At 37.3% G+C, this 23,200-nt stretch overlaps 1 protein-coding gene across 1 annotated transcript in view; it reads left to right on the top strand.

Moving 5' to 3' along the window:
- Positions 1-4,166: 4,166 nt before the first annotated feature.
- TFEC (transcription factor EC) overlaps positions 4,167-23,200 on the top strand; it is a 41,115-nt gene continuing 22,081 nt past the window's right edge. The window contains exons 1-3 of the mRNA XM_074901678.1: positions 4,167-4,199; positions 4,709-4,960; positions 7,169-7,264. Of these exons, the coding sequence (XP_074757779.1) occupies positions 4,167-4,199; positions 4,709-4,960; positions 7,169-7,264 (381 nt within the window). The remainder of the gene's footprint in view (positions 4,200-4,708; positions 4,961-7,168; positions 7,265-23,200) is intronic.

The raw sequence follows: 23,200 nt of genomic DNA, 5'->3' as shown, positions 1-23,200 counted from the left end.
CTGAAGATGTTTGAATATGCATCTGTAATTATGAAGGGCTATTATGTTCTTGTTCTCAGAACTGGCTTGTCGGCGAGATAGAAAAAAGAAATAAGTACAGTCAGTTACACGTCCATTGGGATAATTTCTGGATTACAAAATCCAGCTCAAAGTGTTCATTTCTGTTCTATATTTGTTCTGGTGGAATTATAATATTTGAGTTTGGGTTGGATGCTTTTTGTTCCCTTCATGCTTGGTGTTTCTGGTTCTGAAGGCTTTAATTTTACCATGATTAGGAAAGCCAAATATAGACAAAAACAGTGCCTAGGAGGGAGTGGATAATCTATTTACTAATGAACTTTAGGATGTCCTTCACTCCTCAAATAATCTGAATAATTAGCATTTAAAGTACATGGCCACAGCTGTTGCAAGAGAATGCCTGGGAGGAGAACCAGCACTTCAACTGCACAAATTCATCATCTTGTTATGCCTTGCACACACAATAGTCAAAGGAGCCTATATAAATTCCAGAGCATTTGTCAGGAAGGATCAGGTCACTAACTATACTGAGAACAAGAGCAGATGTGCCAGTAGGACACACCCTGTCTGAGGCAGGACCTGGATTGTCAGGTCGTCACTGGGTCCCTATTTCTGCTAGGGATTCCCAGAAATTAGGCATGTCAGCAAGCAGGGTCATCCATTTCACAAAAAAAGAATAGGAAGGCAGAGAGATATTTAGTAGAAAATGTTGTGCTGAGAGCTAGAAGGTATGCTTTATCAAATCACACTGTTTAATTTGTGTCAGAGATGAGAATCCAGGTTCCAAGAAGCAATCAGCTTCTTGCATTCTGTACCCTGAAAACCATTTTAGGGTCTTCCTTTGAAGCTGTTTTGCTTTAAACAAATAATTAAATATTCGTTGACCCAGAGAGAAGGAAAAAAAGTAGGTATCCCTATATTCAGACTGTTGTGGTGGTAAAGGTTCTGTCAGCATCAACGCTACAGGTCCCTGGTCTAAAGAATCTTTAATGATTTTATATATGTGAAGATTCCTAGAGAGGATTGATTCAGAGACCCTCACCTTAAAATTTCACATATTGTCTGACAAAATGTTTTCACGGATTATGGGAACTCCTCAAAAGATGAGGAATTAGAAAATTAGTCTCCCAACACTGCTGGAGGTTACAGTACTGGGATTATTGGGCAAGATAAGGATGCTTCTACTCTGAAAATGTTTTGGTTTTTTTTTTTACCAATTTTTGTAGAAGGAATTTATCTAGTGATCTAACACATGCACATGACCAAGGTCTTTAAGCAGCTAAATGCATGTCAATCTGGACCGTTTTACTTGTGGGATTACCTATGTGTGGGAATGATCCTTCAGTTCTTTTGCTTTTTGCATTTATTTCACTGAACCACTAACCTGATACCATTTTTTTCCCAGACTTAATAATGATTATTCAAAGGTTCAATATTTAGATCACCAATTCAATTTTTGCTTACTATTTCTAGTTTTCATTTGTTTCTTCAAGTGCTCAAGGCCTTGTCCAACGAAGTTTTGAAAATCTCCAAGACTGGGGATTCAAACTCTCCGGGTAACCTGTGCCAGTGCTCAGCCACTCTTTTTACACCATTAAAAAGACATTCAAAATCAAGTCAATCATACTTAACATTTTAAATTTTGTTAATAGTTATTTAAAAGAGTTTATTTAATCTAAAATTACTGGAAAACGTAAACTGAAACTTATCTTAATACTACTGATATAAGATAATTAGAAGTCATCTGACATCCCAGTGGAGAATAAACCAGTCACACTTGGTGTTTGATACTGGACTATCTGGTTTCATAAAACTGTTAAGTTTTGAGTTTCTGCTACTATTTCACAAATGTTGCATGGGCAGTTTTAACAGTCATTTCTAATTTTTGAGAGCTTGACTTGAAATCTTAGTATTACTTACACACTGCATGACTTTTTTTCCCCATTTATTATACACTAGCAGTATGATTATAAAAATAGGATTCCAGCTCTTCTTTGTCTTTACATAGTGACTTGACTTTCAAAAGTGCTTTACTTATTATTAGCATTGACTTCTAAGACTAATATAGATATATAATCTAAATTAGGGATAAAACTTCAGGTACTTTTTGAAAATCAGGGCATAGATCTGTTTTTAACCTCAGTGGTTCTGCTTTTTAACGACTGCAACTGGCACAGTAAAGGGAATGGACATTTGCAAAACTGTAGCAACAGATCACATCAGCAAAGCTTGAATTTCTTTTCTTGGTTTTGGTAGTTCAGGAAAGTACTGACAGGATATAAGCAATGAAATAATATAAAACAAAATAAGCACTCCTGATAAACTTGATTTTTTACTTAGTCAGTGGTTAGCTGATTGTTTTTCACAGATCTTCCCCTTGCCCAGTGGGATGGCCCTGTGGTGGTTCAGTAGGAAATCAGGCTGCACAGAGGTTTTGGTCTGCCACTAGAAATCTGGAGTCCAGAGAAAGCAAAAACCAAGCCATTGACTTTTCAGCAGTCTTATTGTGGCAGAACTTACTTCCTTATTAAAGATAAACTTTAAAGCAAGGTAGTATGGACTTTGGACATTGCAAATTTTTTATGTTTCCCATTTAGTTTGAAGTTATGTGATATTATGGATTTCATGCTTTAGGTAGGCCTGTAGGATTTCTAAGACAATTTGTTGCTCATTATGGAGTGATCATCAACTTCATTTAAGAGAAAAAAGAAGTTGGGGTGAAATGCAGTAGACGTATTTGTAATCTGTGCACTGGTCCACTCCCATTTATGCCATGTGAAGAAGCTGTGCTTTCAAAGCTGTTGATTGCAGTGCTCTGCACTGCTGGAAAGAGGCCTTCATCAGTTTAGGCAGCGCAAGGGTCTGGGTAGTGGTGACTTTGTGTGGATTCATTCAGTGACCCTAGAGTCCAGCACAAGCACAAAGTGCCTCTGAAACAGCAGCAGAAAACAAGGGTGCACAGCAAATCCCTGCTCTAGCCACACAAGAAGACATATTTTCTTTCCCTCATCACATTGCATTTTGCTCAAGATTGATATTCTGGTTAAACTGGCATGCAGTAGATTTCACATTTGGATTCTAATTTAAGAAACGGATTGAGTGTCAAACTTTTAATATGAGCTTAAGTGAAGAAATAAATAGATGTGTAAGTATCTAAATAATTTGGGATGATTTTACATGTGTCTTTACACATAATAAATCAGAGCTTAAATTAACAGTACATTATACACTTTCAAAAACTAACACAAAGATCTCATGATTTAGTAATGTGGTAATATAATGATTTAAGTAAATCCCAAATGCACATGTAGTTTTTAAAACCTTACATGGAATGCATACCTTCCTAACATAAAACTAGAAAATTTAAGCAGTGTATTTAAGATTTTATATCAATATTTTAATGGAATATTATTTAATAACTTCAAGGCTTACATCAAAATAATTAATATTATATTCATTACTGCATGGCTTAGTCTATTTTATGACTAGAAAATTAGTTTAAAGAAACATAATTAAAATAATTCTAGTCATGCCACCATAACATGATTAAAAATAAAGTAGGTACTGCAATATTATACAAAAATATAGCTAATTTAAATGCAAACCCCTTTTATGGGCTATTTATCTCCTCTTATGTATGTTAGGGGAATTAAAAAGAAGTTTGTTTAAATGACTGAAATTTTTTTTTGGAGAAAAAAGGGCTTCAAAGCAAGTCTTGCTATTATTTAACAAATATTAATCATGCTTACATAGAGGCCACTGAGAAAAATTTATTACAAGAAATTTGTGACCAGTCATGCCATAAGAAGAGGAGAAAGCCACAGGGCTGAAGTGACAGTAAGGTTTGTGTATGCAATGCTCCTCTGGTAGTTAAATTGCAGGAATGTGACATTGATCTGAAGTGGGAGCTGTTTGAAGTAGTGACTGTCAATCTCTGTAATCAAAGGATGGCCCAGAGTCTTACTCAATTAGCCATTTTGGCATGAACGCTCAGTTTATAAAGTCTTACCAACTCAAAAAGTGATCTGTCCTCAAGAGGCACTTCAAGAAGACTAAGTGGTTTGATGATAATGATCAGTCATCCAGGACTATAGCTTGGACTCTATTTTGTTTTGTTTTGTTTAGTTTTTTTTTTCAAAAGTACAGCAATGCCTCATTTAACTGACTGTACTTATTACAAGGTGAGCCAAATGTGGATTTAGGTATGAGTGCATGTCTGCTGCTGTTGAAATTACTGGAAGTTGATTGGATTATAGTTTTCTTTATACACTTATCTACGCTTTCAAGTAGAAAAGAATAAATACATCGTGATATTAGTTTTAGAGGACATATATGCTTGTGGATTTGATTGTAACGATCAGTGGTTTCCATAGAGATAATTTTTAAATGAGAAGAGAAAAATGTGTAGCATACTCCTGGTCTTTTCTCAGGATTATCTTTTCTGATTCTATTTTTCTTTGATAATTATTCAGAAGGTTTATTCTGAAGGTTTATTCAGCTGTGTTAGGGGAAAATAGTAAACAAATATATAAAAGTGCAAAACTGAAAAAAGAGATTTAAGATTAATAATATTTTTAGACAAGTGTTCTTAAAGATGAATCTACTGTTTTGAAGGTTTTTAAGTGAACAATTGGGCAAATACTACCACCAGTAACCTAAAACTTTGGCAATTATATCCATTCCTTCCCAGGTACAAACACACTTGGAAAATCAGTCTAGATACCACATACAACAAAGCCAGAGGCACCAGGTGAAGCAATACCTGACCCTCGATACGAAGCTGTCCAGCCAGACGTTCTCCCTGTCCCACTCCCACACAATCCAGCCTGCAGGAGTGACCTCCATTTTAAGAAACGGACACATGCCTCCCATCAGCGATATTGGCACACCAGAAAGTCCTGTTACCAAGCTGCTGGCTCTTGGAGGCGAACACGAAAATGCGGTAGGGAAGGGCGGGTGAAAGGAATGGGGAAATGGGCTTTGCATACTTTAAAATATTTTTACATGATCCACCTTGAATTTGTAGTGGGCAAGAGATGACTTTCTTTACTTTCATGGGACCTTCAGTTGCAGTACCTGTTCCTTGAATCCTTTTGGATTACATGGTGATTCCCTTGAATGCCTGTGAATAGCTTATTGCATGATCAGAGGCTTCTAAATTACTGTCACTTAAAATATGCTTTTGCGTTGTCATATATTGCTATACGTTTTTTGAACATGTACTTCGCAATGCGAAACTTTTTTTTCAGATGTAATTTCTGCCTAAAATTATTATCCTAGCTGCATAAAAAAAAGTTAAATACTGATTACCTTAAAGATGTAACTGAAAGAATCTCTCATTCATTTTTCAGTTAGCTGATATATTTATATATGGGTTATCAAGGGTAAATTGGCATAGATATGCTAACTTTAGTGGCACCATCAATTTTAATAGAGGTACAGCTATTATATAATGTCAGATTCTCAGCCAGTGTGAGATGGAGATCATTATGGCCTTTAATACTTCAATAGATTTCAAAAGAGACTGCATATTAGGTAAAAGGGGAATTCCTACAGAAATGAGAAATGGAGATGCTGTATCATGTCTTGGGCTTTGACAGAGCACAAGAATCTTATAAATACACTGTGACCCATTTGAGCATTTGAATGTTATGCAGCTAAGTATGAGAGAACTGAAAAAAATAAACTTGACACTTCCTGGAGAGCTCATCTGGGGCCCCTCCATTCTGCATTGACAACTGACATTGCGTGTCACGTTTATGGATTACCTTTTGTGGACACCTCTGTGGTGACCTCTGTGCTGGCAAGTGCAGCATGCTGGAACCATTCTCAGGCACTTTGGGTATCTCTCCAGGAATAACCAGTGCCTGTCTCTGTACCACTCTCTGTCCTGGAGAGCAAGTCAGCTGCTTGTAAACCACTGTCCTGAACTTTGATGGCTGGGAGAGTGATAGCTGGCACTGGACAAACTCCTTAAAGGCATCTTTCCACTGATTTGAATAATCCCATTCCAGAGCCTCAGGGAGATGACTGGCAAAGTGTAATTTCCTGGTGTGGATGTGCCCCGTGGTTCAATGTAGGCTATGGTTATGTTAGTAAATAATGTAAAGCCAAAACACAGGCTGGTTGCAATGAACTGCAGTCATTCATATTGTCTAATTGCTGTCATTTCTTGGCATCCCTTTGGCCCTGACATCACTTTCCTAGATAAGCACAACTCCTGGGACAGCACATGTCCAGTTTTTAGAGAGGGAGAGGAGTACAAGTACTAGCTTTACTAGCCACATGGCCTAAAAGTCTGTGTTGAAAGGTCCCTGGCCTGTGTGACACTTTCTTTCATTGCATAGGACCCTCTACATTTCCTTCAGCTACAGCTCCTCAGACAGCTCCCAAGAGCTGCTTCAAAAGCCTCAGAGCACAAGTCAGCTACTCCTGCAGCAGATAGAGTTCACAGAATCTTTCCCAAAGTTATTCTGTGAACAGAACCAGATCAAATTATCATTGAAAACTCATGCTATACCTTGTCCAAATCTATACATATCTGTATGTCTGCAAAATATTCACTCTTTTATCCCAAGAAATTAGCGATTCCATCTGCTTCAGTAGCTTTTGATTCAGATTAGAACAAAAGTGGGACCAGAAGGCTGTCTGGAGAAGTATCCAGTGTACTGCCAAACACAACGCAAAAACGCAAACGTCTCCTTGGTGAATCTTGAGAGCAGTGTGTAACACCAAATCCCGAGTGAATCATGCTCTTACAGAACCACAGGTTCTTTTCAGCCTTCCTGCACCAATGCAACAATACACTGTGGATATGACACATTTGATGAAGGTGAAGGATCACAGTTACAACTTAGCAATGCACCCCAGTCATCTGATCTTGATGTTGCAATAAGGGGTTAAAAAAGGGGAATGGGCTGGTGTTTGGGAGGAAAGAAATAACTTGTTAAACCACAAAAACTGTTTTCGCAAGAAGTAAAAAATGTGAATATTGCGTAGAAGTGCTTGAATTATTTGAATTTTAAGATATAAACTTCTGAAATTGTTTTATTGATGTAATAAATACTCAAGATTAATTCCACTGTTCTTTCAGAATAACATTATTTCCATAATTATTTGTAATGATTGTCTTAAAATATTATCTTATCAGATGGAAGAGGTGATTGAAGACATAATCAGTATGGAATCAAGTTTTAATGATGAAGGGATAGGTTGTTCTGAAACACCTCTACTAATGCAAAGAACTGTAAGTATTTTGTGGAATTTCATCTTGCTGTTTATAATAGAGAATTTCATTGAATGATTCAAACATGATACACTTCAGAGACTAAAGCAGTACTACGAGTGGACTATTTTCCTTTCTCTTCAGTTACTTATCATTTTGTCAAGAAATATTACAGGAAAGGGTTCCAATGTGGTGGGACACATGTGGTTTAAGTTATTTGAATTTGGGGTTCCAGCCCAGCACCATGTCTGGTGCATAACCCATTGGAGGTACTAATTTCCATGCAGGACTATGAATAAGAGGAGTCTCTAGACCGTAGAAGGTCCTTTAAAGTCTTGATTAATTACCCCTCTACCTCATCCAAAAAAGTCAAAGCTTCCCCATGTAGTAGTTTCGACAGTACAGTAGTTTCTCCAGTGTCTTATGCTGAAGAAAGGATGGGTTCTGTTTCTTGACTTTCATAAAGACAAGTTGCACTTGAATTATTTCAAGGACAAAGACAAGAAACATAACTTTTCAGATTAAATGCTTTATAGAAATAAATGTAACAAACTGTTCTAATTTTGTAATGTCTTTTTGTAAAGAAAAGACAGCAGATTAACAAAGGCTACATACATTTCCATATATGTTATACATTTGAAAACCTTTTCTGGACACAACAATGCTTAGAACATTATTATTTGTGAAGACAACACCTATCAATAACTGTAATGCAACACACTTCATAGAAAGAATGTTCTTTGTCCTCTCAACCCTAATGTATTTTTGGGATAATTTTCCACAGAATCTGTCCTTAGCACCTTAAAATGGGTACTGATAAAGGAAAACTTCACTCTGGTGAAGGCCAAAGGATTTTTACAGTACTTGACAGTCTACAAAGTTCATTTCAGAATGCAGAGTCAGGTTCTTGCTCTTAATCACTCACTGGAGGAACATCTTTTTCTGACCACAGAACGTCACTGAGTACAAAAATAATTTAGGAGATAAGATATTTACACCTCTGTGTTGCCCACTACACAGTACAATATTAATGGCAATTAACAGTTCCATGAATACCTGGAATTTGCATGCAAGCTACAGAACTAATATGGTCAGACTGATTTATACATATCTCAGCACAGAACATAGCAAAGAAATGCTCCCTGGGGAGTGAATTAATATTTTGGCTCAAATTAACATGAGGCAGGGGAGGATCCTTTCAGGTGTGGTACTGTGATATGGTGATAAGAACCATGAATTCTGGGTTTTGGACTGGACTCATACTCGCTCAACACCTTTTAAAACTGGATGATGTTAATCTATGCTAATTCCAGCCTCATTAGCTTTTATATTCAGCCATGAAGGACATGAAGGAAATACAAAATGACTTTTAGGTCTAGCTGGTATGTTACTTGCAAAGATTTGAGACTCCTGCAATGCCCATGGGCTTGGTAATGGTATTCAGATTTTTGTTTGTGCTGAGGAAATCACCAGACTGCTACATAAACCAGGGAGCAGCATGTATTTCCAAATCTCTCTGTGCAATACTACGGCAAAATAAAGCCTGCCTTCAACAAGGCACGTGAACTGTGTCAGTGTTGAAGTAATCAAACAGTGTTGCTGTCTCTTCTGTCTTCTCTTCTGTCAATGCATACTCCAAAAATTTATGAAAGAAATGGGCATATGAAGGTGATTTAAGGCATTTAGCTTATGACTCATGGTTTTATGGCATCTTTCAGGCAACATCCTAAATCTACATGCAAACTTCTGGTCATAAGCTGTATGATAAAGAAAGATAGAGATGTAGGTAGAAAATAAGTGGTTTTGATCCAGGGTTTGATTATCACATTAAACATAATGATATTCTTTAAAATCTGAGTCACAAATGTAAATATTATAGCAGTGTTGGACTAGGAGACATGATCAGGAATGAGAGAACATCTAATTCCCCTGAGAAGAGGAACAAGGTTTGTGTTGTAGTTAAAAAAATACCCATATTACCTCTTAAGTACTTCTGCACAAGGTGTCTGGCTATGGTGGCCGTCATTGACATAGAGTAAGTGAGATCACAGGTGAAACTGGGTTGCCTGTGTACCTGGCTGATTTGGTATTTTCTTCTTTTTTAGGCTTCTTCTGTGTAATGCTTAAGTATTTTTAGAATTTCATCCTAGATTTTTCCCTCCTTGGCAATGTCTTCAATTTGCTGAAACTGTGCAGGGTAGTCTCTCTAAAATTCTGAAAAAATCTGACTGTCTTGTTTCTCAGAATATGGTATAAGGTTTGGGTGTTTTTTTCAGCAAAATCTTTTCTTGAACAAGCCAAATTCATGAAGCCATTTTCTTTTCTCATTTTTCTCAATAGATGGTGGCTGAGATTAGTGCTATCTGTTGTGTGTTGCAGTGAATTAATGTTTGCTTTAGTTAGATGCATGCATGTACCATTTTAATGGCACATTAAATGAGGACATTGAATTCTGTGAGACCACTCATGTGAGTAATTGCTCAGAGGCTCATTGTCTGACCCTGAATTAATGAATTACGGTCATGTATTAGTAGAACCAGAGAAGTGAAAACAAGAACATTCTTCCATCTCTCATTAAAATGATTACAGCTTCTGAAGAGTGGATTGTCTGGCTTTTACTGTGTTTGGATCCAAATTCATAATTTCATAAAACTCTCTGGTTCTGGGAGGCAACTTAAGAATTGCTCAAAGTAGAAAAATCTCTGGCTGTGTTTCTATTGCTCTTAACAGTACCCTAATAGTAGAAACTTACTTTTTATAATAATTTTTTAGAAGTTCAGTTAAATATAAGACTAGGTCCTTCCTATATAAAAGAGGTCTTAATTCTTCTGAAAACCTTCTGTAAACCCAGTTAAGTAAATATCTTTCATTTTTTTCATCAGACTTTCATTCTTACTCAAAATCCTCACAGTCTATTCTACATTCTGTGGTGAATTTAAAGTTTATCAACTTCCAAATGCTGAGAACATAGGAAATGTAGATGTGCAGGTCTGTTAATGTAAAGCATATTTGACACCATCATTAAAAGTTTAGGGCAAGTTCTAAAAAACTCTAGTCTACACTCCTTTTAATATCTGAAAAATGAAAGTTTAAAAACCATGCCGTATTAAGGCAGATGTGGAGAGCATTAGTCACAATGAAGAGAGCCAGAAAACTGCAGAGTTAAAAAATAGGATGTTTGTACTTTTTAGGGTGTGATTTGACAGTGTGTGACCTAGTGAACTTCTAATTCTTACTAAATGTTGGGGTTTTTTGCTAATATAGGTACACAGCCTCAGGACTCACCAGAAAACCCAATAATTTAGCAAGCACAACAGTGATCTCTATGAAAACATTTGGCATTTTACCAGCACTTTCATTCAGAAATAACTGCTGTAGCCCAGATAATCACTGTACAGCAACAGGGATAATGTCCTCTACTTGACATGCAGTCCACTAAAACTTACATCAAAAGCATTAAGAGATTGACTGTCTTTGAATGAGAATAAAATGAGAGGATATTCATGTTCTGCAAGGGCACAGGTTTCTCTTGCATCGTGCTGGGTGGGACCAACCAGAAAAAAATATTTTGTGAACTTTTCCAAGGATTCTATGTTGTCTTTTGTTCTGGTGCACATGAAAAAAAGAGCTTTCAGAAGTATTCTTGAAGAACACTGGGGAGAGAGGCTCTGTAACAATTAGATGACTGGTGGTGAGGAGTAGTGCAGAGTAGTGCTTGGGACAGAGCACTACCATAAAACTGGACTTAAAAAAAAATCACCAGCAGTGGCCCAGCTGGTGATATGTTGAATCAGTTGTGCTCACTGTTGCTAGTGTAGTAGGTACTGAATGACTAAATAAAATGGAGCAGTTCTTTTCAGATTGCTTGGGAGAAAATGGAAAGTTTCTCTCCATGGCAAACCTGTTCATTGAGTTTTTACCATGTCCAATACTAAACAGAGCCAAGAAAAAATGTTTCTATGTTGATTTATTCGTAATACTTAGAAATGTTTTCTTTAATTATCCCCTTGAATGAACTTGCCAGCAGGAACATTTCCTGAAAGCAATGGCTTCTAACCAGTAGAAAGCACAGAATTTTTTATTATATATGGATAAATGCACCATAAGCATGATTTGAAGGATTATGCTCACTCAGGGAACAGAATAGCCTTGGTAGTTCTAGGTAAAAGCTGGAGTAAGTATTTGTTAAAACGAGTTATTTAAAAAAAGAAAATCTCCAAAACAGTTTCCAAAATGGTTCTTTGCTTTAAAGGAAAAAAATACTTAAAGATTTGAAACAGCATTAATACCTCTAACAGCTCCAGCTCTAACCGCATACTGAAATCATTATGGTGTCATTGGTGCTTTGAAGTTCACATCACCTCAGAGATTTAGAGCTGTCACGAGCAATGAATCTGTTGTTGGGAACTTTGTCTGTTTAACTGTGAAGCTAACCAAATTTCTTCAGTCCTCCTTTGAATCCAGCCTGATGCTTGTGGTATTTATATGCTGGGAAAGGAAGAATTCACTCACTAAGAGAGAGGGGAAGCAAAAGCACCTGAGCATGCTGAAAGGCAGAAGTTTTGCTAGCTGTTAGGCTTCAGGGCTGAGCCAGGGGGGCAGCTGGCTGGCAGGAATGGTGGCAGTGCTGTGTGAAGGCATTGCCTTGTGACAGGTCACCTCTTGAGGGATCCTGCAAGGCTTTGCTGCTTCACTTGCATGAATTCATTTCATACATTCACAGTGAATTATTTCACGAAGACTGGGAGCTATGGTCTGCTTTCAGCCCTCTTCGGAGTCAAGTCAGTTGAGATTGCTCCGCTTCTGTCACTCTTGCAGGAAAACATCTTAGGGAGAAAATCCTCAGTTGCCCTGTGGCTCATCTGTATTTGTTGATCTCCTTTGGCATTTGAAAAAAATCTTGTGTTGTACAGGCATGGAGTAGAGGTTATATCAGGACAGGGCAGGATAGTTGTTTTCCTTCTTTAATTTTTATGGTTCTGTTAACTATGTCTGGTATAAAGTTCTGATTAAACCTGTTAACTCTGCATTTTATTTTATGAAGACACTATTTATTGATTAAAGCACAGTGCACTGTGTGAAATCTCAATGCTATTACAAGGTCTTTGAGGTCACAGTTTTTTATCATAACATTAATAATTTGTATTAATTATTTGTCAAATAATGATGGTTACCATCTAGATGGATTACAGAAACTACTGTCTGTCCCATTCCCAGAAATTATACAGAAAACCGAAATTCAAGTAGGTATCCTCAAATTTTTTATATTCAGTAATCATTGTGATTATTCAATCATGAAGCAAAACCAGGTTTCTATTAGAGGTGCATATAGTATCGCTGATCTAGGCAGCCCCCTGCTGCATAATCATGAGTATTTTTTAATTAGTGAATACTTATGTCATTTGGCAACCTTTATAAGTTTATAAATTCTGCTAAAGTTCAAAACCATTTTAGAGAAAGGGCTGGAGTAAACATTAACAACCTCATTTGCTTAGGTTGGGTAACTTGAAAAGGCTGAATAACATCAATGAAAATGCTTTGTCAATCACATTCTACATGAGATCAGTCTTAAAGTCCAAGGAAGAATCAAAGTTCACCTAAGTATATAAACTTCTGTCTAGCACTCCCTGGTGTAGTTTCCACGTTTAATGAAAAAGAAAAATGAAGGAGAAGGAACAGTCGGTAGCTATTGATGAAATAATAGACTCCTCAAAAATAAAACTGGTGAGCAATTATTTTCTTTGTCTTTCTTCAGTAATATAAAGGTGCTAGATAGGAAATTGTGTCTTTCAGTTGCAGAGAATGAACAGTGAAATGCACAGAGAACTTGTGAGGCCTGTTTTCTGCAGCTGGAGGTGTCTTTTATTGTCACTGCCACTGCTGTTTCGAATGTCATACAGATGCCCGATGAAGGTTTGTTTCAGAATTTCACACAATACTGTAGTTTGAGTCTGAAATGGGCAATGTGCAGATCTCTTGCCTGCTCTAAGTACCCCAAACAGCTTGGGTATGAGTGTTTGCAATTTACCTCATGCTGTGAAAAAGGTCTTCATGGCACAGAGCGTACAATACTTTGGATCAGGAGAAGAACCGTGGTCCACTTTCACATAGCTGCAGCAGTCAAAAGCTTTGCAAAATACCCAGATAGATCTGCTCTGTCTCCAACAGCACAATATCTAATGACCCTTCTCTATTTTGGGGATAGACCTCTATGGCTGAAGGGAGCCAGAAGATTCAAGCTTCAAGAAACTGGAGTAAATACTTTCATAGATATGAAATGAAAAGAAAGTTCCTTTTTTCCTCTTTGGTTTTCTCTTTCAGAAATGTAAATAGACATAAATGGAAGTATTATTCTAAAATGTGCAGTTGTTTGTATGTAAGTACCTTTTACAAACATAACCTTCATCTCAGAGCTTAACACATGTTGAAAGAAAAGGGAAGATAAAACAAGTTTCTAATTCTCCCAATATGCACTCCTCACTAATTCTAAGCTCCTGTGCAAATTCATGCTCTTTGGAGCCACCAGGAAGATTCTCTCTTGTGCTAAAGCTCTGATCCACAGCCTCTGCTGCCTGTCTCTTGTTGTCTGCATACAGCAATGCAAGACCTGAAGTCCTTAGTAAATGCCAGATAATAGTGAAGGCTACATTAAGCTCCTTGGGATCTGTAATGTATAGGTTATGATCACTTCTGGAACTAAACTTTACGAATTTCTGTCAATGGAATTTACATAGGTTGAATAAAAGACTTGTGAACTCAGAGGCAACACCAGTGGCCACTTACTTTGTTCTCCAGGCACAGTCAAGCTTCTTATTGCAAGACAAAGCTAACTTGTGAAAAACACAAATATTTCTTGAAGGCCATTGTGAGAAATAAACTCTTGAAAGATAAAACTACTTTTCTTAGCACCTCCTTCTCCATCAGCCAAGGCCTTCTATGACCTTTACTATATGTGTGCAATAGTTTATGAAGTAGTTAACTATGCATTTTTATTTACACTAGAAATAAACACTTGTGAATATATCTGAAATCAGGTGCTACAGAAAGGAGTTCCAACCAAAATGAAACTCTGCATGGTACATGGTAACCTATCAACACACTAGATCACAGAAATCAGTAAATACCTTACTGTAATGTATTCAGATACTTAGGTGATATGTGAAATGTATAATATATAAAGCATATAATATATATATAAGGTATATAATATAAATGCCGGTAATAGAGATGTTAGCATCTATATTTAAGAGAAAATGCCCCATATTCTAATCCTGCAAGAAAATCTGGTTTTCACTTGTTTCTCTGCCTCAATTTTAACTTTTTTTGTGGTTTTGTGTTGACATTTGTTCATTGTATCTAAAGGGTGAATTTGAATCATTTGGCATATGCATTTACATGTGGTAGCCAGAGAAATAGAAGTTGGATGGAACCACAAATTAGTGCATTAGCTGATGTTGATAGTGAAATAATCTTAGTAAAACAGCTAACAGAGCTGTCAGTTAATTGTCATCTCTGGGTTTCAGACCCTGGAGGTTAGTGGGGCAATACTCCCGTGACATTTGATTTTCAGCTGCAAGTTAGATGATGGCAGTGTCACATCACTTTTGGTCCATGTCTATTATATTAGTTTTGTAACCAGAAATGCCAAGAACCACTAAAAATATATAATTAAGAGATGATAACTGAAAAAAACAGAACTCTCCTGCTAAAGGCTGATTCTCCAGAAAATTCCTTTGCTTGGTCATATTTGATCAGACATTTATCTAGACAATAGGCCTCTATGTAGGTGATCAGGGCAGGAATGTACTGTAACTGAGAATATGAACAGAGTTCATTTTTCTCTGATGAATAATGAACCAGCTTGATGATCATTATTTGAAGATAAAAAATGAACCAGTGTTCATGCATAATATATAATATGTAATATAATATATCTGAACATTAAGTCCCTGGTTGAGAAGTGTGTAATTATGAACCATGTTAAAGATAAATATAGAAGGAGATACAATTTGTTCAAAGAAAAACAAGTCTGAAAAGGGAAGCATTTGCTTTTTGGCTGTTCTCTTTAGATAATAGAAAGAGAAACTGGAACATTTGGGTATTAGTTATTACTAAAGACCATCTGTTTTCAAATATAAGTATTCTGTATTGCAATTACAAAAGGATCTAAAACATTTAGCTGTGTATAAATTCTTCTTGTTCTAGACTTTAAAACCGGTATACTACATCTTTTTTGACAATTGACAGTGTATACACATCCTTACAAAGAAACAGTTTATCACAGCTTATGTTCAACATTCTTCAAGCAACATAGCAATTACAGAAGAAAGTCAGAGGCTGAACCCCAGTCTTCTAAGTACAGGACTTGTATTGACCCACAAGGTTATGCATCCTGTCTGCAATACCTTTTAATTAAATGAAAAGTCACCATTTACTAAAACACACATAAATGATACAAGAATTACCCCAGTTTTCCCCTTGTGAAAAAATCGGAAGCACCCAGTATGCAGATATTACAATTTAGAAAATGGATTTGCAATGACTGTGTTTATCATACACTTATTGATCAACTCACTATTTGGCCAAATGCAGTGAAAATTTTGAAGTTAATCTGTGAACTTCAAAGACTGAAAAAAAGTTTTGTTTACCTGCCATGAATAAACAGGAAATGAATGACAAGGAATGAAGTATGTGGTTTTTATGTTTTGTACTCCAGTAACACAAATACTGAACAAAGTTTTACTTGGTATGAACTGTGGACACACTTTCAAATTTAGATTTCTACATTTGGGATGCATATATGTGATAATAGTATTATATAAAAACTTTGCTCTGCTTTGATTTTTTAATTAAAATGAAGAAGCAAGAACCACATTGAAATGAATGGGTGCTAACATATTTTTTGTGGCTAAGAAGGAGAAGTAACCTCATTTTACAAAACTGGTCTTTGAAGTGATACTATCAATTAGGTTTATGAGAACATGATTTAAGTAAGTGTGATATATTTAGAGATGGGAAAGGATAAAGTATTGTACTAATATTTCTTTCACATGTGAACACTTCATTCTAGATGCAGTCTGAGCAAGTGGCAATTTTTACCAAGCACCAAAAGAAATTTTCTCTTGCAGATACAGTACTCAACCTTTCAGTTTTGTCAGCAACAAGTAAAGCAGCATGTGTTATTTGAGTTTGCCAAGTCTGTAGGTGCAGTACATGCATTCTGACCACATGTAACAGGGCCAGTGATCCTCAGAACTGTCCGTACTGCACGACAACTGTTCTGCATGTATGCCATACTTCTGTTACTGGGGGAAATATAGGCATGTAGACATACTGGGTGAATTGCATGTCTGCAGCTATTAACCCTGGAAAAGAGGGTAGCAAAAGAAGTTTCTGCTAGCAGGACTATTCCTGCAGATTATTTTTAATTTGCCTTCTTTTTCATAGGCTCTTCTGACCTGGGCAGAAGGAAGACCTCTGGTAGAGGCAGTATGATCCTCACCTCTGTATCTTATGGGGGGCATACTGACCCTTCTAATCATACACCTGGGCTTGTAAATGTGACCATGAGGAAATAAGACCCTAGGAGACATGGTAGCTGGAAACAAGCCTCCACTAACAGGACAGTCCATCCTGCTGCCTTCTCCCAGGTCCCTCAAAGGAAAGCAGGCTAGCTGATGAACCGTTTTGACCTGTCAGGACTGACCAGATGCCTTTGGTGAAATGCTCTTGCTATCCTACGGTTTAGCAATTTTAGGCAACTAGAACATGTAAGGTGTCTGCTCTTTAAAAATGTACATACCCTCTATCACTTCCATGATTAGTGACATTCTTTTGAATGTATGGACAGCTGTTTGGTACTGGAATTGGTCTTTCTAGCCAGTCCTACATATCCAGGGTTTGTTGACTATAGCCTTCTTTGATGAGTGCATATTAGTAGAATGCAATACATATTGCATAGAAAGTAACAGAATTCTTTTCAGGTTAAGGGGCAAGATAAAGAGATTATAAAGATTTTGTTAAAAGATATTAATGAAGTGCTCCAAGAATCAATCCTCAGCCTGTTTATTTAATATTTTCATTAGTGACATTTCTACAAAAAAAAAATACATTTATGCGGATAAAATTTACCGAGGTAACAATAGTAGAAAGTATTGCCAATAAAAAGGAACATGAGGATATCACAGAGGAAGAATTATATGGCTGTGATGACAGAATAGCATAAATGGAAAGAATGTAATAGTACTGAGTGCAAGGTCATTCATTTAAATACTAATAACAAGAATGTCTGCAGAAATCTGAGAGCTCATTAAGTGGAGATGACAGAGAAAGATCTGGTTACATTAGTTGCTCAGAGGATGACTATAAGCCATCAAAATGATGGGACTGCAAAAGGAGATAAATATGATCTTAGGATCCATCATGAGAGAGATTTCCAAGAGACACAAAGAAATATCCACTGTGGAATTCACTGGGTACAAAACTTTTAGAATGCTGTAGACAAGTAAAGTTGTCCACCCTTCAGAAAAACTAATTCAAATCAGGAAAAGCAGAGAGAGGCCTGTTAGGTCATGTCATGGGAAGTCTGGCTAAAGAAGCATGGCTTGTTCAATTTAGCAAACCAAAGCCTTAAGGGAGCTAAGGTCACTAACAATAATCACATGGGGATGTTAAACAATGAACTACATAAGTTAAAGGAACGCAAAACCAAAACAAAATTTGTCTACGAATGGAAGTACAAAGTTTTTAACAATAATTTGTGATCATTCAAATTTTGGAACGTACTCCAATAAAAATATTGGAGTTGTGTAACTTAGTTGATTTAGACAGAACATTATTGGTTTATGAAATAGATTATGTGATGATATGTTAAATGAACCCAATATACAGGAAGCGCTTTCTAGTCCAGACTGGTCGTTACATTAAGAAAATTACTGGTCATTACTAAATTAAGAAAATTAATGGTCATTACTAAATTAAGAAAAATATAGCTGACTTCGGAAGCGGGTTGTGTTGTTATTTTCTAGCTGTGCAACCTTGACTGTAACAGAGCCATGATGTTTCCAGACTTGAATATTACTGTAAGACAAACACATCATGCAAATATTAGCCAAAATGGAAAAATACTTAAATAGTATGTGATCATGTAAGTGAACACAATTGTAACATAGAGTTGTCTAGGGACTACAGGTGAACAGGCACAGACCACCTGTATCCATATATTTTATTATCATATTAAGAATCCTTCCATTTCATTCCTGGAAGACATGGAAATTCTATTTGGTTTAAGTCTTCCTTGAAATTACATGCTATTTACTAATAGCTGTCATGTTATGGGATTTGGAGTACCACACTATTTCCCTTAATGAGGCAATGTTTTTCCTGGTTAGTAATGTTTTCCTTTAAAAAACCCCATAACTTGGTATTACAGACTGCAAATTGTGATCACAGCTGTCAGTTGCTAGACATCCATGCAGGTAACAAACCCTTAATATTTGCCACACAATCCTGCCTGCATAGCAGTTCAAACTCAAGTATTGAATATAACAAGCTCCTCTGGATGAGGCCTTTACAGTACTTGTCTTGGACACTGCCAGCAAGAACAAGGTCACAGGCTCTTCTGAGGTCCTGCTGATCTCAAGCCAGGCGCTCGCTCAGGTACTTCAGCTGAAATTTGCTTTTCTAATTGGTCTAAACTTCAAAGTTGAGCATCTTTCAGGACTGAGCCCTGTGAATGGAAATTCTCATGTTCCAGTCTTTGCACACAGGCATTGAAGATCCCATGACACTTTATACAAAAGGAAGAACGTTAACCCCAGTGTCCTTGCCAAATGCTAACTTCGTTAATTATGGTCTTCTTTTTTTAATTCTCCTTGCAGTTTTAATTAGATATGGTATTATTCTCTTCCTGTACCACATTGTCACTGGTTATTCCCACTTAACCATTTGGTGGTTAAAGGTTGTTAATCTTTTGTCCAAAGCTGACGGTATTTTTGAAGCAGGAAAAATGGCTAATTATATACTACTATTTTTAATATGTGTGTACTCACTCCTTACAAGACACTTGCATCTAAATTCTTAGACACCCATACATAAATATGTGTATCATGCATGGAAAGGTTGGAAATTATGTGACTTATCAGGACTTCTCGGAACAACACAGGTGTGAACCAATATGGCTCAAGACACCTGAAGGATAAATACTTTATTTCCTGGGACTTATGAATTTTCATATACAAATGTCTGTGTTTCCATATCTCTAGACTGAAAGCAAGAATATGCTTTTGATGCAGTGTAATCAGCTGGAGTTTTAAAGTGCTTTGGAATTCATCAAGCTTGACAGCGTTATATAATTGTAAGATCGTCATTGTACACATATCATATAATTATGCCATTGCAAATGATTTGTACTTTTAGTATATATTTATCTTGTAATGGAAGCTATTTGAAGCATCAGTAGTGCAAAAACTTTCCCTGCATATATGACATTGTAAAAAACAAATTGCATTATGGTGTATGGAGTTTTAGTGCATATCCAAACAACTAGATGTATCTTGACACACAATTTCTATAGTATGTTGTGCTGTATATTTTAATTTTATAATTTAAAAACCAGTTATTTCCCAGATGTCTACATTTCTAAAAAGTATCCTGCTTTGACAGGAAAAAAAAAAAAAAAAAAAAAAAAGTAACTTTCCTTATGTTGTATCAAAATTGGCCAATTTCTATTTTGAGATTTTTCTGTGTAGCATCAGCAATGAAATTCCTTGGGATTTTCCATGTTTGATATCAATGCAGGGCAAATTCAGGTAGAGAGTTTCATCTAAATACTTTAATATATTTTTGAATTTGTATTTTTAAAACTCCCCCATAATCAGAAATGTGAATATTTGTCAAGAAAGATCCAGTCTGGTTTGCCTTGTTGTTCTTATATGATTTTTAAAATAAGAGTTTATTTGGAAATTTTCACATTAGGATCACAGTGACGTTTCATGAGAAGGTACATGTGGAAAGCCTGCAAGAATCACCCTAGACTTTATTTACAGTCAAGAAGAAGAAACAGAGGTGATTCAGTTCACACTGAGTATCCAAGACAGGTCAGATTAATAACCCCATATTTCTCCTCCTGATTCTGAATCCTGACATTGAGAGCTATTACTTGCACACTAATTCATAGCGTATTTTTCCATGTGTTACTATTTCTGTAGGAATGAATCAACTGTCAAAGGTAGTATAATGTACTGATGCTTTATACTTATATTGCCCTATTTTAAGTGTGAAAATGCTGTGCTGGCTGAGAATGAGGACAGTATGCCAAAGGGAGATCACTAGTGGCTCTGTCCACAAAGAAACCACTTATCCACCATAGTGGCCACTACAGCATACTTGAGGTTTCTACTAAATGCATGGGAGGAAAGACAGTTGATAGTGTGATTGGCACAACTGCTCTTGTACTGAGAGGAATCACCCAGACAAATGTTGAACTGAGACAGCAAACCTAAGTCTGGAAGGGATGTAGGTACGAAGAAAAGAACCTTTTTTTGTATGTGTCCTTTTTATGGCCAGATGAGTAGCCTGCTTATTCTGTTATCCAACCCTTGAATACACTGAGACGATGACAGACTTAAGGAGGGTCAAACCTACTATTCTCTATTCCCCAACAGTACCCTACCTATTGATTTTTAAAAATGGTCATATTTGTCAAGCTGGTGAATGTTTCAATTGGAAAGACAGATTCTGCAGCTCAGAAATGAGTGCTTTCAAGACAGGTGAATGAGTGAGAATTTTTTAGGCTCTCTATGACAATGTTGTTGAATAGGGTTATTATCTGATGTGCAAATTCTGGAGAATAATTTAGGACAGTTAACATTAGATCAAAGTTTCTCTTTAACGGCATGGCAAAATACTGGTTTTGACACTCTTAGTGATCAGAATCATAGAATTGTTTGGGTTGGAAAGACCTTTAAGATCATAAAGTCCAACTGTTAACCTAGCACTTCCAAGTCCACCACTAAACCAGTCCCTAAGCACCACATCTACTTGCCTTTTAAAGACGTCCAGGGATCATGACTCAACTACTTCCCTGGGCAGCCTGCTCCAATGCTTGACAAACCTTTCACTGAAGACATTTTTCCTAATATCCAGTATAACTCCCCCCTCCAGCACAACTTGAGGCCATTTTCTGTTGTCCTATCTCTTGTTACTTGGGAGAAGAGACCACATCACTACAACCTCCTTTCAGGTAGTTGTAAAGAGCAATAAGCTTTCCCTTGAGATTCCTTTCCTTCAGGCTAAACAACTCCAGTTCCCTCTGCTGTTTCTCATAAGATGTGTGCTCTAGACCCTTCACCAGCTTTGTTGCCCTTGTTTGGACACACTCCAGCACCTCAGTGTCTTTCTTGTAGTGAGGGGCCCAAAACTGAACACAGTATTCAAGGTGTGTCCAGACCAGCACCCAGTACAGGGGTACAATCATTTCCCTACTCCTGCTGACCACACTTTCTGATACCAGACAGGATGCTATTGGTCTTCTTGGCCACCTGGGCACACTGCTGGCTCATATTCAGCCAGCTGTCAACCAACAACCCAAGATCCTTGTCCGCCAGGCAGCTTTCCAACCACTCTTCCTGAAGCCTGTAGTGTTTCATGGGGTTGTTGTGACCCAAGTGCAGGACTCGGCACTGAGCCTTGTTAAACCTCATACAATTGGCCTCAGCCTATTGATCCAGCCTGTCCAGATCCCTCTGTGGAGCCTTCCTACCCTCAAGCAGATCAGCACTCCCACCCAGCTTGGTGTTGTCTGCAAACTTATTAAGGATGCACTCAATCCCCTCATCCAGACCATTAATAAAGATATTAAACAGAACTGGCCCAAATATTGAGCCCTGGAGAGCACAGTTCACTATGATTCTTTGTCCCCAGCCATCCAGACAGTTTTTTACCCAGCAAAGAATATGCTTATCCAAGCCATGAGCAACCAGTTTCTCCAGGAGAATGCTGTGGGAAATGGTGTCAAAGGCTTTGGTAGGCTGGATGACAAAGTCAAGGTCGACGACATCCACAACCTTTCACTCATCCTCTAAGCAGGGTGACCTTGTCATAGAAGGAGATCAAGTTAGTCAAGTAGGACCTGCCTTTCATAGTGCTGCCTGGGCTTGATCACTTGGTTGTCCTGTATGTGCCGTGTGATGACACACAAGATGATCTGCTCCATAACTTCCCCAGCATTGAGGTCAGACTGACAGGCCTGTAGTTCCCTTGATCCTCCTTCTGTCCCTTTTTGTAGATGAGTGTCACATTTTCTAACTTACAGACAACTGGGACGTCTCCAGTCCGCCAGGACTGCTGATAAATGATGGAACGTGGCTTGGTGAGCACTTTTGCCAGTGTATAAGTGGTATAGCAGGTCGCTAACCTTGGGTTATGGTGGCTTCATTCTGTTCCCTGTCCCTCACTTACAGCTCAGGGGGCTGGGTGCTTGGAGAGCTACTAGTCTTACTATTAAAGACTGAGGCAAAGAAGGCATTAAGTACCTCAGCCTTTTCCTCATCTTTTGTCACTATGTTTTCTCTGCATTTAATAAAGGATGGAGATTCTCCTTAGCCCTCCTTCTGTTGCTAATATAATTATATAATTTTTTTTAAATTGTCTTTTATAACAGTAGCCAAATTAAATTCTAGCTGGGTCCTCCTAATTTTCTCCCTACATAACTTCACAACATTCTTGTAGTCCTCCTGAGTTGTCTGCCCCTTCTTCCAAAGCTCATAAACTCTTCTTTTGTTCCTGAGTTCCAGCCAAAGCTCTCTGTTCAGCCAGGCTGGTCTTCTTCCCCGTCTTCTTGTCTTTTAGCATGTGGGGACAGCCTTCTCCTGTGCCTTTAAGATTTCCTTCTTGAATTCTTTCTTGATAATGATTTTCTTCCTTTCTGCCTCCCAAGGGACTCTGTTTTCAGGCTAA

The sequence above is a fragment of the Athene noctua genome, chromosome 3 (genome assembly GCF_965140245.1).
Source record: "Athene noctua chromosome 3, bAthNoc1.hap1.1, whole genome shotgun sequence".
NCBI lineage: Eukaryota > Metazoa > Chordata > Aves > Strigiformes > Strigidae > Athene > Athene noctua.
Note: the sequence above shows the minus strand (reverse complement) of the source record. Positions and strands in the feature narration are given on the sequence as shown.